We start from the raw sequence: 15,899 nt of genomic DNA, 5'->3' as shown, positions 1-15,899 counted from the left end.
TTTCGTAGATATTTGTTTTGTTTTTGAAGTAGTTTGAAAGAATCTTGGGGATCCACTGTAAGTCTTGTTTTTAAAGTGATTTGAGAGAATCTCGGGGAACTCTCATGTCTAGTTTTTGAAGTAACTTGAAAAACTCTCGGGGATGCTTTGTATTTTGTTTTTGAAGTAGTTTGAAAGAATCTCGGAGACCACTTGTGTTTTGTTTTTTAAGTAATTTGAAAGAATCTGGCGCATCTTTCTTCGAATTCTTTTTGAAGTAATTTGAAAGAATCTCGGGGTTTACTTCTGCGTTTTGTTTTTGAAGTAGTAGTTTGAAAGTATCTCGGGGATCCATATAGGTCTTGTTTTTAAAGTAATTTTAAAGAATCTCTGGGATCCACCGTCGGTCTTGTTTTTAAAGTAATTTGAAAGAATCTTGGGGATATTTTTGTGTCCTGTTTTTGAAGTAGTTTGAAAGAATCTTGGGGACCCATTGTGTTTTGTTTTTTAAATAATTTGAAAGAATCTGGCGGATCTTTCCGTGAATTGTTTTTGAAGTAATTTGAAGGAATGTCGTGGTTATTTCTGTGTTTTGTTTTTGAAGTAGTTCGAGACAATCTCGGGGCTCCACTGTGGATCTGGTTTTTTAAAGAAATTTTTGAAGAATCTCGTACATATTTCTGATTGTTTTTGAAGTAGTTTGAAAGAGTCTCGGGGATCCACTCAGGGTCGTGTTTTTGAAGTACATACCTAGTTTTGAAGAATCTCGGGGATATTTTTGTTTTATTTTTGAAGTAATTTTGAAGAATCTCGGGGGTTTTTCTGTGTTTTCTTTTTGAAGTAGTTTGATAGAATCTCGTGCATCTACTGTCTTGTGTCTTGTTTTTAAAGGAATTTTTAAGAATCTCGGGGCTCCACTGTGGATCTTGTTTTAACAGAAATTTTTGAAGAATCTCGTAGATATTTCTGTTTTGTTTTTGAAGTTGTTTGAAAAAATCTCGAGGATCCACTGTGGGTTTTGTTTTTAAAGTAATTTGAAAGAATCTCTGGGATATTTCTGTGTTTTGTTTTAAAGTAATATTTAAGAATCTCGGGGGCTTTTCTCTGTTTTGTTTTTGAAGTAGTTTGAAATGATCTCGGGAATCCACTGAGTGTCTTGTTTTTGAAGTAGTTTTGAAGAATCTCGGGGATATTTTTGTTTTATTTTTTAAGTAATTTTAAAGAATCTCGGGGGTTTTTCTGTGTTTTCTTTTTAAAGTAGTTTGATAGAATCTCGGGCATCTACTGTGAGTCTTGTTTTTAAAGTAATTTTGAAGAATCCTGGTATTTCTGTGTTTTGGTTTTGAAGTAATTTTTAAGAATCTCGGGGCTCCACCGTGGATCTTGTTTTTTACAGAAATTTTGAAGAATCTCGTAGATATTCCTGTTTTGTTTTGAAGTTGTTTGAAAGAATCTCGAGGATCCACTGTGGGTTTTGTTTTTAAAGTAATTTGAAAGAATCTCTGGAATATTTCTGTGTTTTGTTTTGAAGTAATTTGGAAGAACCTTTGGGTTTTTTTTCTGTGTTTTGTTTTTGAAGTAGTTTGAAAGAATCAGGGGGATCCACTGAGGGTTTTGTTTTTGAAGTAGTTTTGAAGAATCTCGGGGATATTTTTGTTTTATTTTTGAAGTAATTTTAAAGAATCTCGGGGGTTTTTCTGTGTTTTCTTTTTGAAGTAGTTTGATAGAACCTCGGGCATCTACTGTGTATCTTGTTTTTAAAGTAATCTTGAAGAATCCTGGAGGATATTTCTGTGTTTTGGTTTTGAAGTAATTTTTAAGAATCTCGGGGCTCCAGGGTGGATCTTGTTTTTTACAGAAATTTTGAAGAATCTCGTAGATATTCCTGTTTTGTTTTGAAGTTGTTTGAAAGAATCTCGAGGATCCACTGTGGGTTTTGTTTTTAAAGTAATTTGAAAGAATCTCTGGAATATTTCTGTGTTTTGTTTTGAAGTAATTTGGAAGAACCTTTGGGTTTTTTTTCTGTGTTTTGTTTTTGAAGTAGTTTGAAAGACTCTGGGGGATCCACTGAGGGTCTCATTTTTAAGTAGTTTTGAAGAATCTCGGGGATATTTTGGTTTTATTTTTTAAGTAATTTTGAAGAATCGAACGGGTTTTTCTGTGTTTTCTTTTTGAAGTAGTTTGATAGAATCTCGGGCATCTACTGTGTATCTTGTTTTTAAAGTAATCTTGAAGAATCCTGGAGGATATTTCTGTATTTTGGTTTTGAAGTAATTTTTAATAATCTCGGGGCTCCACCGTGGATCTTGTTTTTTACAGAAATTTTTGAAGAATCTCGTAGATATTTCTGTTTTGTTTTTGAAGTTGTTTGAAAGAATCTCGAGGATCCATTGTGGTTTTTGTTTTTAAAGTAATTTGAAAGAATCTCTGGGATATTTCTGTGTTTTGTTTTGAAGTAATTTTTAAGAATCTCGAGGGCTTTTCTCTGTTTTGTTTTTGAAGTAGTTTGAAATGATCTCGGGAATCCACCGAGGGTCTTGTTTTTGAAGTAATTTTGAAGAATCTTGGGGATATTTTTGTGTTTTGTTTTCAAGTAATTTGGAAGAACCTTGGAGTTTTTTTTGTGTTTTGTTTTTGAAGTAGTTTGAAAGAATCAGGGGGATCCACTGAGGGTCTTGTTTTTAAGTAGTTTTTAAGAATCTCTGGGATATTTCGGTTTTATTTTTTAAGTAATTTGGAAGAATCTCAGGGGTTTTTCTGTGTTTTCTTTTTGAAGTAGTTTGATAGAATCTCGGGCATCTACTGTGTCTTGTTTTTAAAGTAATTTGAAAGAATCTCGGCGATCCACTGTGGGTCTTGTTTTTAAAGTAATTTTGAAGAATCCTGGAGAATATTTCTGTGTTTTGTTTTTGAAGTATGTAATTTGAAAGAATCTCGTGGTTTTTTCTGTGGGTCTTGTTTTTGAAGTACTTTTGCAGAATGTCGGGGATATTTCTGTTTTATTTTTGAAGTAATTTGGAAGAATGTCGGTTTTTTGGGGTTTTTGTTTTTGAAGTAATTTGGAAGAATCTCGGGTTTTTCTGTGGGTCTTGTTTTTAAAGTATTTTTGAAGAATCTCGGGGATATTTCTGTTTTATTTTTTAAGTAATTTGGAAGAATGTCGGTTTTTTTTGTGTTTTTGTTTTTTTTTTGAAGTAGTTTGATAGAATCTCGGTGATCCACTAACGGTCTTGTTTTTAAAGTAATTTGAATAAATCTTGGGGATATTTCTGTGTTTTGTTTTTGAAGTAGTTTGAAGGAATCTCGAAATCCACTGTGTGTCTTATTTTTAAAGTAATTTGAGAGAATCTTGGGGACCCCTTATGTTTTTTCTTTTTGTGTATTGTTTTTGAAGCAATTTGTTAGAATCTTGAGGAACCCTTGTGCCAGATTTTCGAAGTAGTTTGAAGGAATCTTGGGGATGCCTTTGTCTAGTTTTCGCAGTAGTTTAAAAGAATCTCGGGAACCCTTTTTGTTTTTGCAGTAATTTGAAAGAATTTCGGGGATCTTTTTTTGAAGTATTTTGGACGAGGAGTGTAGAATAAGAACGGAGAGAGCATGTCGTATGCTTTCAATGACACGGTTTCGGTACAAACTCAAACACCGCATACACAGTCTGTCGACTGTGCGCATGTGCGAGCTGGCTACAAACCTCGAGAAAACCCTATCGTATTAACGTTATTCCATAGACGTACATCTCAGTGATTTTCTTCCACCACGTGCTGTGTGTCTTTATACTTTGTGCCTTTTTTTTTAATAATTTCGACATGGTGAGCTGCAAACTTTGTAAGTCGTGGAATGGAAGTAAACAATCTGCGAAAAACAGACTTAGTTTTTATAAGTAAGTAATAAATGTATAACTTGAGTAACTTTGCACCGCCACTGTTTAGCGATACTTTCGAACGTAGCGTATTGTAAACATCGTCGTACGCGGTGTCTAGATTTCGAGCGGTCGGTGCCGTATTTTTCCACCGTAATATTCCTTCGTTCTTATTTTGAAAGAATTTCAGTAACCTTTGGGGTTTGTTTTTGAAGAATTTGGTAGGATTTCAGGGATTCTTTGTCTTCTTTTTGAAGTAATTAAAGCACGGAAAAATTTATACAGGCGCCCGAAACGCTTTAAAAATGTATTTCAATTCCTTTTTTTTTTTCGTTTGAAAGCTGGTTTAATCAGGATGGTTGTTAGCTTTGTTTGATCACCACTTCGGCTATTTCGGGATTTCGGGAATAACACAATTTGTATTGGAATTAACTCAATTTAAGACTTTTCAAGGTTAACTTTTTTTTGTTACCTGGAGTTGAGAAAATTTTTGTAACGCGAAACGCGGGAATTTCCCAAAGCTTGACGGAATTATCAATGAGTGCAATAAAATTTTATCGCGGAAGAGTGCCAAATTTTTTTGGACTGGTCACCATAAGTAATGGCTTGTTTTAACAATGTTTGTTATTTTATTAGCGGCATTGTATTTATGGTTACTTTTAATTGAGTGTGCAAAAATTGGTAATAATTACGGAACTAGCCAGTGTGGTTAAAATTTTAGTGTTTTTAAATGTAGAAGAGGTCACTTACATCTAATCGAATTTGTTTTGTTAAATATAAAAATGTGTGTAGATTCAGTTGGTTTTAGCACGAGCTGGTCATGTCGCTAACACGTGATCACTGGATCTGTTTGACAGAATAAAAAGATAGACTTGGACTAACGATTTACTAAACTTTTGATTTTTTTGCGAATATCTGTGTGCAAAGTGTATAAAAATGAAGGCGGATTCATAAGCCACAACTACATGAGTATGTAATTTTATAAATCGCAGTACTAGTCATAAAAAACTCACCCAGTTTTTTTCACACAAGATACTTTACTTTTGAAAATACCAATAGTAGCAAGCTTTCTACTGCCAGCTGAATATGCCAACAAATGCTATAATTATCTGCTTTGAAAACATGCCAAAAAATATAGAAGGGTCGTTTCTACAAAACAAAACATGAGTGAGGAAAAGGAGCCACGTGGTTATTGGACACCTTTCCAGTATTAATTAAATTAGGTAAATTGGATAATCGATTCTCGGGGCGAACCCAAGACGCACGGATCCACGAAAAGAGGGGTTTCCCCGTCGAATAATCCGGGCACACATTCTTTTCGGTTCGCATATGCAACATAAACATCATAAATGTCAGACAGATATCTCGAGGATCATGGCCAAGTTCATCTCCATCACAAAATAAAAATCAAACCGTCGGCGATGCATTTCTTAATCATTTTCTGAATCCTCAATGCCATCACCAAAAACAATATTGACCAAAAAAACGTCCGAAATTCTCCGTTTTCGTTTTTCCGCGGTATCTCGTTAACCTTCTAGCTTGTGATATAACTTCTTGTTTGTACTTTTTGTTAAAATCGAGCGTCTTCCCGCAGGTACCATGAGCGTAGTGACCCGGACCCAGCGGATTGCGACGCTATAATGAGCGGAAGCCCCACGCTGAGCGAGATGGGCCTCCACAAAGCCGACACCGTCTCCAGGCTGCACAAGGGCGACGCGGAGCAGGCCCTTGACCTCGCCTCGGGCTCGCCCGACGCCGACCTGCCGCAGAACGTCGACGAGATCATGCAGGCCATCAAGGCCATCCCCGACGAGGACATCGTTGAGAAGTTCCTCACCGACGTCGACATGATGAACATGTCGATGGAGGAGCAGCCCGACCTGCGGGAGAGCCAGGCGAGGGAGAGCCTCGCCGAGCTGCGCGCCGTCCAGGGCCGGATCGAGCGCCGGCTCGACTTCCTCCGGCGCAAGGTGCGCAAGCTGCAGGCGCGCGCGATGGGCCAGCACGTCGGCGGCGAGGTGGCCGGCGTCTACGAGTACGTCCACCGCTCGCTGAAGCGCCTCAAGGACGGCTCGCTGGAGGAGGAGCGGCCGGTCGCGCGCCCGCTCTCCTACGGCTCGACGAAGGCGATGCTGAAGAAGCTCGAGATGGCGGCGACGCTCCAGGCGAACTCCGTCGCCAGGCAGAAACATTTGCCGAAGTACTTCGGCTCGGGATCGAGTGAACCGGGAAATCACAGGATTAGTGTGCCGGGTATCGTGAACGTGCCGCCGTGGCCGATCGAACACAAACAGGAGTTGCAGAAGGTCGCGGGACTGCTGCACACGGAACTGTGTTTGGTGCAGCACGACGTCGACTCGGAAGCGACGGAGAGTAGTTCGGGGGGTGAAAGCTGTGATGAAATGCAAAGTTATAATAATCCCCATCAGCAGTACCTTAGTATGTGAGTATAAAAAAAATTTTTGTTTTAATTTATTTTTATTAAAAAAAAAACGTTTAAATACGAAAGAAAGCGTTAACAACTTCATTCGAGCATTATTTTTAGAACTTCGCGTAGAAGGTAATTTAAGTAACCATTAATGTTACACTTCACTTAAAGCTTTCTATTTTGGGTTTATTATGAAGGTTTCAAGGTAATTGAAGTCATTACACTTTAAGAATTTCCGCGAAACTGTAATTACACTAATCTGCGAAATTATTACAAATTTTTCTTTTTTCTTAAACAAGCTCCAAAACGTCTCTTTGATCACAAGCGGAGCGAGTGTTTAAAAAACGAATGTCTATTTTATAAACTGCGCTTTTTCTACGACTTCAAATTAAAACCACAATTATGGAAACTGAAATTTATTACGATACAAATTTTTAGAAGAGATAAGACTTGTACACAGACAGCATTTATAAATATTTGTTCACTACGAAGGCTGTGTATTTTGCGTTCCGTTCCGATAATCAACGCGATTTTCATTAATCCGAGCTGTTTATTCGGCGCAATCCATTCAAGTCAAAGAATACTTTGACTGAATAATAATTCAGCCTTAAAACAAAATATGTGCATTAAAAAAAAAAAAAAAGTGCGCACTTCATTGATTAGACGTGACCTGCTCAACATGCGTCGACTTCAGGTCACATTGGAAGTCCCAATGAATAAAAAATGCGGTTTTTATACATCACGACGTTGTCGCAGAAAAATGACCAAATCTGCAATGTAAAAACTGAGTTCAACTATTTTTTAAAGAAGTGGCACCAAAATAGAGTTGTTTGCACACAATTTCCGCTTTTGCAGTGTCAATGTTTGTGCGCACATTGTGTCATTTATAAAGCTCGATTTAGACGTAAATGCGGCATCTGGATTTTCTGCACTGCTCAAACTCTAATAGATCAGGAGTCAGCTGTGTTATTAGAGGAAACGTATTTTCAAAAAATCCGGATGTAATGGTATATTATGTAACAGGTTTTCTAAACGCCTCTTTAGTCGCATTTTTTTAGGTACGAGCGGAGCGAATGTTTAAAAAACGAGCGTGTAGAGAAATTTATAAAAAGGAGGGACCTTTGATATTCTTTCAATTTCTTAAAAAAAAAAATTAGGGTTACCCAGATTCTTTTAAAATCTTTAAAAAATGCAAAATAACTCCGGATTTCTTACGAATTCTTTAAAAGAACAGCTCCTGGAATGCTTTTCAAAAATTAAAAAGAAAAACACCAGTTTTTTTTTAATTTTGTCAGAAAAAAAAACACCAAAGACTGCCCAGATTCTTTTAAATTCTTAAGACCCTAGGGTTCTTGAGTTTTTTTCAAATTAAAAAAAAAGGACATTCGAGGCTCCCCAGATTCTTTCAAACTCTGATAAAAACATAGACCCCTGAGATTCTTCCAAATCTTTTCAGAAAAAGAAACATTAAGAGCTGCCCGGATTATTTGGAATATTTTCAAAAGTAAAACACAAAGGATCTTTGAGATTCTTTTAAATTTTTTACAAGAAAATCTGGAACTCCTTATAAATTCTTTAAAAGAACATTTGGGGTTCCTAAGATTCTTTCAAAAAAAAAGAAGGGTACCTGAAATTCTTTTTGAAATTTCAAAAAATCTATTAAGGGTTCCTGGGATACTTTTCAAAAATTAAAAAAAAATACACCATAGATTTTTCTCCTTTCAGGAAAAAAAACACCAAAGACTGCACAGATTATTCTAAATTCTTTCAAAAATCAAAGACTGGGGAGATATAAATTTTTAAAACATCAAGAGTTCCCGAGATTCTTTTAAATTTTTAAGAAATACACCCTAGAGGTCCTGAGTGTTTTTAAATTAAAAAAAAGACGTTCCAGGCTTTCCAGATTCTTTCGAACTCAGATAAAAACATAGGAACCCCTGAGATTCTTCCAAATCTTTTCAGAAAAAGAAACATAAAGCGCCACCCACATTCTTTGGAATATTTTCAAAAGTAAAACACAAAAAGGACCCCCGAGATTCTTTTAAATTCTTTACAAGAGAATCCGGAACTTCTTATAAATTCTTTAAAAGAACACTTGGAGTTCCTACGATTCTTTAAAATGGTACTTGGGATTCTTCTTCAACTTTCAAAAAACGTATTAAGGGCCCAAAGGTCAACAATTTTTAAAAAACCCCATAGATTTTTTTCTTTCAGAAAATGCCAAAATTATTTTAAATTCTTTCAAAAATCCAACAGTGGGGAGATTCCAGTTACTTATAAATTCTTAAAACATCCAGGAGTTCCCCAGATTCTTTCAAACTCTGATAAAAACATAAGAGATTTTTTCACATTCTTTCAGAAAAAGAAACATTAAAGGCTACCCAGATTCTTTGGAATATTTTCAAAAATAAAACACAAAGGACGCCCGAGATTCTTTTAAATTCTTTACAGGACAATTCGGAACTTCTTATAAATGCTTTAAAAGTACACTTGGAGTTCTTAAGATTCTTTAAAAAAAAAAAACCTGAGATTCTTCTTGAACCTTAAAAAACCAATTAAGGGCCCCTGGGGTGCTTTTTAAAAATGTTAAAATAAACACCATAGATTTTTCTTAAAAAAAACACCAACGACTGCCCAGATTATTTTAAATTCTTTCAAAAATCAGATACTGGGGAGATTCCAGTATTTATAAATTCTCGAAACATCCAGGAGTTCCTGAGTTTCTTCAAATTAAAAAAATTCTTTCAAACTCTGATAAAAACATAAGAGATTCTTTCACATTCTTTCAGAAAAAGAAACATTAAGGGCTACCCAGATTCTTTGGAATATTTTCAAAAATAAAACACAAAGGACGCACAAGATTCTTTTAAATTCTTTACAGGAGAATCCTAAACTTCTTATGAATGCTTTAAAAGAACACTTTGAGTTCTTAAGATTCTTAAAAAAAAAACCTGAGATTCTTTTTGAACTTTCAAAAAACCAATTAAGGGCCCCTGGGGTGCTTTTCAAAAATGTTTCAATAAACACCATAGATTTTTCTTAAAAAAAGAACACCAGCGACTGCCCAGATTATTTTAAATTGTTTCAAAAATCAAACACTGGGGAGATTCCAGTTACTTGTAAATTCTCGAAACATCCAGGAGTTCCCGAGATTATTTTAAATTCTTAAGAAACACCCCTAGAGGTCCTGAGTTTCTTCAAATTAAAAAAAAAACATTCGGGCCTCCCCAGATTTTTTCAAACTGTGATAAAAACATAAGAGATTCTTTCACATTCTTTCGGAAAAAAAAACATTAAAGGCCACCCAGATTCTTTGGAATATTTTCAAAAATAAAACACAAAGGATCCTCGAGATACTTTTAAAAGATTTTTTAAAAGAACACTTGGGGTTCCTAAAATTCTTAAAAAAAAACACGAAAGGCCCCTGCGATTATTCTTGAATTCTCAAAAAGTCTTTGGAGCCTCTGGGGTGGTTTTAATAATTTTTAAAATAACACCAGTTTTTTTTTTTTTTTTTTTTTTTTTAATTAAAAAAGAGAGCCCGGGAGATCTTTTCAAATTCTTTCAAAAAAGAAAACACAGATTCTTTCAAATTCTTTCGAAACTAAAACACCAGAAATTTTTTTAAATACTTTCAAAAAATCCAAGAGCCCCTAGAGATTCTTTTAAATTGTTAACAAAAAACACTAGGGTTCCACAAATTTTTTAAAGAATTTCGGGCCCCCCCTTTTGTTTTCTATTTGAAGTGACTTGAAAGAATCTCTGAGACCCCTTTTGTTTTGTGTTTGAAGTAGTTTGAAAGAATCTCGGGGACTTCTCGTCTGATTTTTGAAGTGGTTTTAAAGAATCTTGGGGACCCCTTTTGTTTTGTTTTTGAAGTAGTTTGAAAAAATCTCGAGAACCCTTTTGTTTTCTTTAGTTTTTGCAGTAGTTTGAAAGAATCTTGGGAACCTCTCGTTTATGATTTTTGCAGTGGTTTTAAAGAATCTCGGGGACCCATTTTGTCGTGTATTTGAAGTAATTTGAAAGATTCTCTGGGACCCCTTTTGTTTTGTTTTTGAAGTAGTTTGGAAGAATCTCGGGGACCTCTCGTGTGAGATTTTTGAAGTGGTTTTAAAGAATCTCGGGGCCCCATTTTGTTTTGTATTTGAAATAATTTGAAAGAATCTCTGAGACACCTTTTATTTTGTTTTTGAAGTAGTTTGAAAAAATCTCGAGAACTCTTTTGTTTTGTATTTGAAATAATTTGAAGGAATATTTGGGACCCCTTTTGTTTTCTTTAGTTTTTGCAGTAGTTTGAAACAATCTTGGGGACCGCTCGTATATGATTTTTGCAGTGGTTTTAAAGAATCTCTGGGACCCATTTTGTTGTGTATTTGAAGTAATTTCAAAGAGTCTCCGAGACCCCTTTTGTAGACCCCTTTTGTTTTGTTTTTGAAGTAGTTTGGAAGAATCTCGGGGACCTCTCGTGTGTGATTTTTGAAGTGGTTTTAAAGAATCTCGGGGCCCCATTTTGTTTTGTATTTGAAGTAATTTGAAAGAATCTCTGACACACCTTTTGTTTTGTTTTTGAAGTAGTTTGAAAAAATCTCGAGAACCCTTTTGTTTAGTATTTGAAATAATTTGAAGGAATCTCTGGGACCCCTTTTGTTTTCTTTAGTTTTTGCAGTAGTTTGAAACAATCTTGGGAACCTCTCGTATATGGTTTTTGCAGTGGTTTTAAAGAATCTCTGAGACCCCTATTGTTTTGTTTTTGAAGTAGTTTGAAAGAATCTCGGGGACTTGTTGGGTGTGAGTTTTGAAATGGTTTTAAAGAATCTCTGAGACCCCTTTTGTTTTGTTTTTGAAGTAGTTTGAAAAAACCTCGAGAACCCTTTTGTTTAGTATTTGAAATAATTTGAAGGAATCTCTGGGACCCCTTTTGTTTTCTTTAGTTTTTGCAGTAGTTCGAAAGAATCTTGGGGACCTCTCGTATATGATTTTTGCAGTGTTTTTAAAGAATCTCTGAGACCCCTTTTGTTTTGTTTTTGAAGTAGTTTGAAAGAATCTCGGGGACCTGTCGGGTGTGATTTTTGAAATGGTTTTAAAGAATCTCTGAGACCCCTTTTGTTTTGTTTTTGAAGTAGTTTGAAAGAATCTCGGGGACCTCTGGTGTGATTTTTGAAGTGGTTTTAAAGAATCTCTGAACCCGTTTTATTTTCTTTAGTTTTTGTCGTTGTTTGAAAGAATCTTGGGGACGTCTTTTGTTTTGTATTTGAATTAATTTGAAGGAATCTCTGTCTGGGACCCCTTTTGTTTTCTTTAGTTTTTGCAGTAGTTTGCAAGAATCTCGGGAACCTGTCGTATATGATTTTTGAAGTATTTTTAAAGAATCTGGGGGATCCCTTTTGTTGTGTATTTGAAGTAATTTGAAAGAATCTCTGAAACCCCTTTTGTTTTGTATTTGAAGTAGTTTGAAAAAATCTCGAGAACCCTTTTGTTTTGTATTTGAAGTAATTTGAAGGAATCTCTGGGACCCCTTTTGTTTTCTTTAGTTTTTGCAGTAGTTTGAAAGAATCTCGGGGACCTCTCGTGTGTGATTTTTGAAGTGGTTTTAAATAATCTCGGGGCCCCCTTTTGTTTTGTATTTGAAGTAATTTGAAAGAATCTCTGAGACCCCTTTTGTTTTGTTTTTGATGTAGTTTGAAAGAATCTCGGAGACCTCTCGTGTGATTTTTGAAGTGGTTTTAAAGAACCTTGGGGACCTCTTTGTTTTGTATTTGAAGTAATTTTAAAGAACCTTGGGGACCTCTTTGTTTTGTATTTGAAGTAATTTTAAAGAATCTCTGAACCCGTTTTTTTGTTTAATTTTTGCCGTAGTTTGAAAGAATCTTGGGGACCCCTTTTGTTTTGTATTTGAATTAATTTGAAGGAATCTCTGGGACTTCTTTTGTTTTCTTTAGTGTTTACAGTAGTTTTAAAGAACCTCGGGGACCTCCCGTATATGATTTTTGAAGTGGTTTTAAAGAATCTAGAGGATACCTTTTCTTGTGTATTTGAAGTAATTTGAAAGTATCTCTGGGATCTCTCGTATATGATTTTTGAAGTGGTTTTAAAGAATCTCGGGGACCCATTTTGTTGTGTATTTGAATTAATTTGAAAGAATCTCTGAGACCCCTGTTGTTTTGTTTTTGAAGTAGTTTGAAAGAATCTTGGGGACCTCTCGTGTGTGATTTTTGAAGTGCTTTGAAAGAATCTCGGGGCTCCCTTTTGTTTTGTATTTGAAGTAATTTGAAATAATTTCTGGGAACCCTTTTTTAATTTTTGAAGTAGTTTGAAAGAATTTCGGGGACCTCTCGTGTGGTTTTTGTGGGGACCTATTTTGTTTTGTATTTGAAGTAATTTGAAAGAATCTCTGAACCCGTTTTATTTCCTTTAGTTTTTGTCGTAGTTTGAAATAATCTGGGGGACCTTTCGCGTCTGATTTTTGAAGTAGCTTGAAAGAATCTAGGGGACCCCTTTTGTTTTTCTCGTATCTGCTTTTTGAAGTAAGGCGAGTGTTTAAAAAACCGGTGTCCAAAAAAAATTTTAAACGCGTTGCATACAATTGTTTTTCTATGGTTGCTGTTTCTTCTAGCAAACGATATATTCGGTATTTTCGAAATTAACGATTTACGAAATCTTAATAACGAAACACAAACGGTAATAGATTTTGCGGTGGCGTTTCAGAAGTCAACGGAAAGTAGTGTATGCGGTGAAAGCGACGATTATTCATATCAGCAATGCGTGAGTATGTGAATACAGAGGAACGAGTTCGTAATAAGATAAGGATAAGATAATGGGACGTAATGTTTACGTTTTATTTAAGCCTGGATTTTTTAGAGCGCGCAGCTCCAATTCGTACGGTTACGTTGCGTAATGGTGCACAGGATGTGTACACCCTATTGTTACGGTTAGAAAAGCAAACGAATAAGAAAATTTATTTACAGAAAAATCTAGTACACATTTCATTGATCGGACATGACCTGCACAACGCACCCGGACGGTAGGTTATTGTAAGTTATAATGAATACGAAGTGCTTTGTTGAAGACATGTCAGATCGTATCGGAGTAGTGTACAGAACGTAATAGATTGATGTTAGAGTGGAACTGTGTTCGATATGTACGCTAGTTGTTTAATACTCGGCGGGTTTTGTTTATACGTTGTAATTTACGCAAAACCTACGTTAAAAATAGCGGTACGGTAAACGTACCTTCGAGTATTAACCTTTCTTTTTAATAATTTACATCTAGTGGAAGTTTTATGGTACACTGCGTCTCTTTTGACTAATAGTTAATCTGCGCGGAAGACCTTCATCTTGTCGCCAAATATTGTTTCTGGTCGTCTTTATCAGCATGTGTCGCTCCGTCTGACTCATGCAAACGCAGTCTTCGCCCTTGAATTCGAAAAAGACAACTTATTTTTTCCGTGCGGCAGTTGCATAATTCAATTTCATTACATTACGCCGACTCAAAAGAAACAGCTGACGTCCGTTTTTTCTTTGTCTCGCAGGAACCGACTGTTTTCCTAACTGAAATTCTAGCCATTATATTCACACAGGTTTCTCCGATTCGTGGAATTGTATCCCATAAACATTTGCGAAGTGACGAACAGAAAAGTGGGTTATTTGCATAAATGATTGTCCGCTGGCGTTGAAAGAGGAAAAACATGAAGCGCTCGTTTTTTTTTTTTTTTGTGTGTGGTATCCCGTTTCGAACGGAAACACAGTCTTAATTGGTTTGGTAACTCTAATACTCAATCATGGGCACGCCTCTCAATTATTCTTTTAAACCATTATTGATCACAGCGCCAGAAATAACGTTGTTCCTTCAGAAATTGAAAGTCATGGTTCGGTTTCAGTCTCGTCGGTTTGTTATACGAATGTTAATGTGGAATATTCAGTTTGTAAATATTGAACGACCATGTATAGAGTGGTCGAGAACGAGAATAACGGATGCGTGATTTAATTGACGTTGTCGCATGGTACAGTCGATCGAATTGACTCGGATCGGTGTAGTTTCAACAAAGGGCGGCTAATTTTTTTCTCGTTTCGAGGCTGTGCTTATATAAGTTTGCGCTGCATAGTGTAAGGATCAGTAGAAATGGGCGGCGACCTCTACGATCAATATTGCGGACTAACGTACATGTGTACGACGACCGTTTCGGCAAACTAAATTTATTTAATTAATTACCGACTACCTGTTGATCGTTCGATTTGGGTAAATTTTTCATTTTTGTTTTTTGTCAGAGTTAAAAATAAATCGCGGGTTGTTGACTCGTCCGCAAATATGTAGTTCGTTGTTTATTTATTTTTTCACGCTAAATATTGTATCTCACGCGCAATGTTTAAAGTGGATTTTATTGCCTTTGTTAAAACGTGTTTAAGCGGAGTGCAGTTTTTGCGACGTTACGTCACTATATTTACTGTTAAGTTTTGAGCGTGTGCCAAGATATTGTTATTAGTTCGGAAGTGATTTTGAGTGAAGTTGGGAAATGGGCTAAGTTGCGGTTTCCATGAAAGTAAAGTTTTTGAAGAAAAAGTGGGACGGCGAATATGAATGAAGTTGCTTAACGGCGGGTTCACTGACACAGAATCGGCGACGTCGCAGATTTTTCAAAGGCGAAAATCGAGACGGAATTGTAAACATAAACATGATAATGAATAGGATAAGGTGAATGTTGGAGTGTGGTTTTGTTTGAAGATGGAGCGATGGACAGTACAATAGTAAAAGTCGAAAAAAATCGGTAACGTCATCGCAAAGTATAATTTACGCTATATATAATTGTGTAATAAATATTACAAAAAAAAATGTGAAAAAATATAGCGCGAAAGGGTGTGAAAGTATCACTTCGGATGCAATGCGATAAAGACTATTATTGTTTGTTGAGTAATGAGTCTCCACCGTCGTGGGCGGAGTTTCCATCATGTGATTAAAATCTCCACTATTTATCAGCAATGTTTGTGATTTAATTGCCGTCCAAATTAAAATGTGTCGACCTTGTACCCAGAATACGAAGAATTTCCTTTGATATGCCACTAATTCGATTCATTTGGCACGACAATATTGTAACAGATGTGAGGTTCGTTATGGATAGAATTTTTTATGGAAAAAAAGGTGGCCCGCATATGTCACAGAATATAGCGTAATTGCTGAATTAAGTCGTTGGAGTGGAATCGAAACGAAAAAACTCGACATTTCCGCGTTTAGTTTATGATTTTCTGCGATTAAAATTACTTTCGCGTGAATTTTTATGGTGCGGTAAACGCTGGAGGCGCATGACTTGGTTAACTGGTTGCTTGCTCTGTGACTCACGATGTGCTGTCAATGTATGCGGTATTTTTAGGCTTTTTTTGTTGTTTGTGGTGAGTAACGTGGGTCGGATCGGAGCAGGCCGATTGAACCTCCCATTGGAACGATTAGCCGAAAAGTATAAGAAAAAGGGTTATAAAATATTAACGTAGTTACTTAAATTGTGCTTAACCCTCACTAATTGCAGCGAGGATACGAGCTTGTGGGCGATTTGAAGGTTACCCGCACTAGTCCGGTCTCTGAATATTTATCCGCTAAGAATTATCTAAGTAATATTTTTAAAGATTTATTTGAGCTGTATCA

At 36.0% G+C, this 15,899-nt stretch overlaps 1 protein-coding gene across 1 annotated transcript in view; it reads left to right on the top strand.

The window, feature by feature from the left end:
* Positions 1–15,899, top strand: part of Nsl1 (non-specific lethal 1) — a 33,019-nt gene that overhangs the window by 3,393 nt on the left and 13,727 nt on the right. Inside the window, exon 3 of the mRNA XM_064056685.1 lies at positions 5,433–6,281. Within this exon, the coding sequence (XP_063912755.1) occupies positions 5,433–6,281 (849 nt within the window). The remainder of the gene's footprint in view (positions 1–5,432; positions 6,282–15,899) is intronic.

This window comes from Zophobas morio, unplaced genomic scaffold, assembly GCF_036711695.1.
Source record: "Zophobas morio isolate AGI-343-1 ecotype UQ-CSIRO unplaced genomic scaffold, CSIRO_AGI_Zmor_V1 ptg000016l, whole genome shotgun sequence".
NCBI classification, from domain to species: domain Eukaryota; kingdom Metazoa; phylum Arthropoda; class Insecta; order Coleoptera; family Tenebrionidae; genus Zophobas; species Zophobas morio.
Note: the sequence above shows the minus strand (reverse complement) of the source record. Positions and strands in the feature narration are given on the sequence as shown.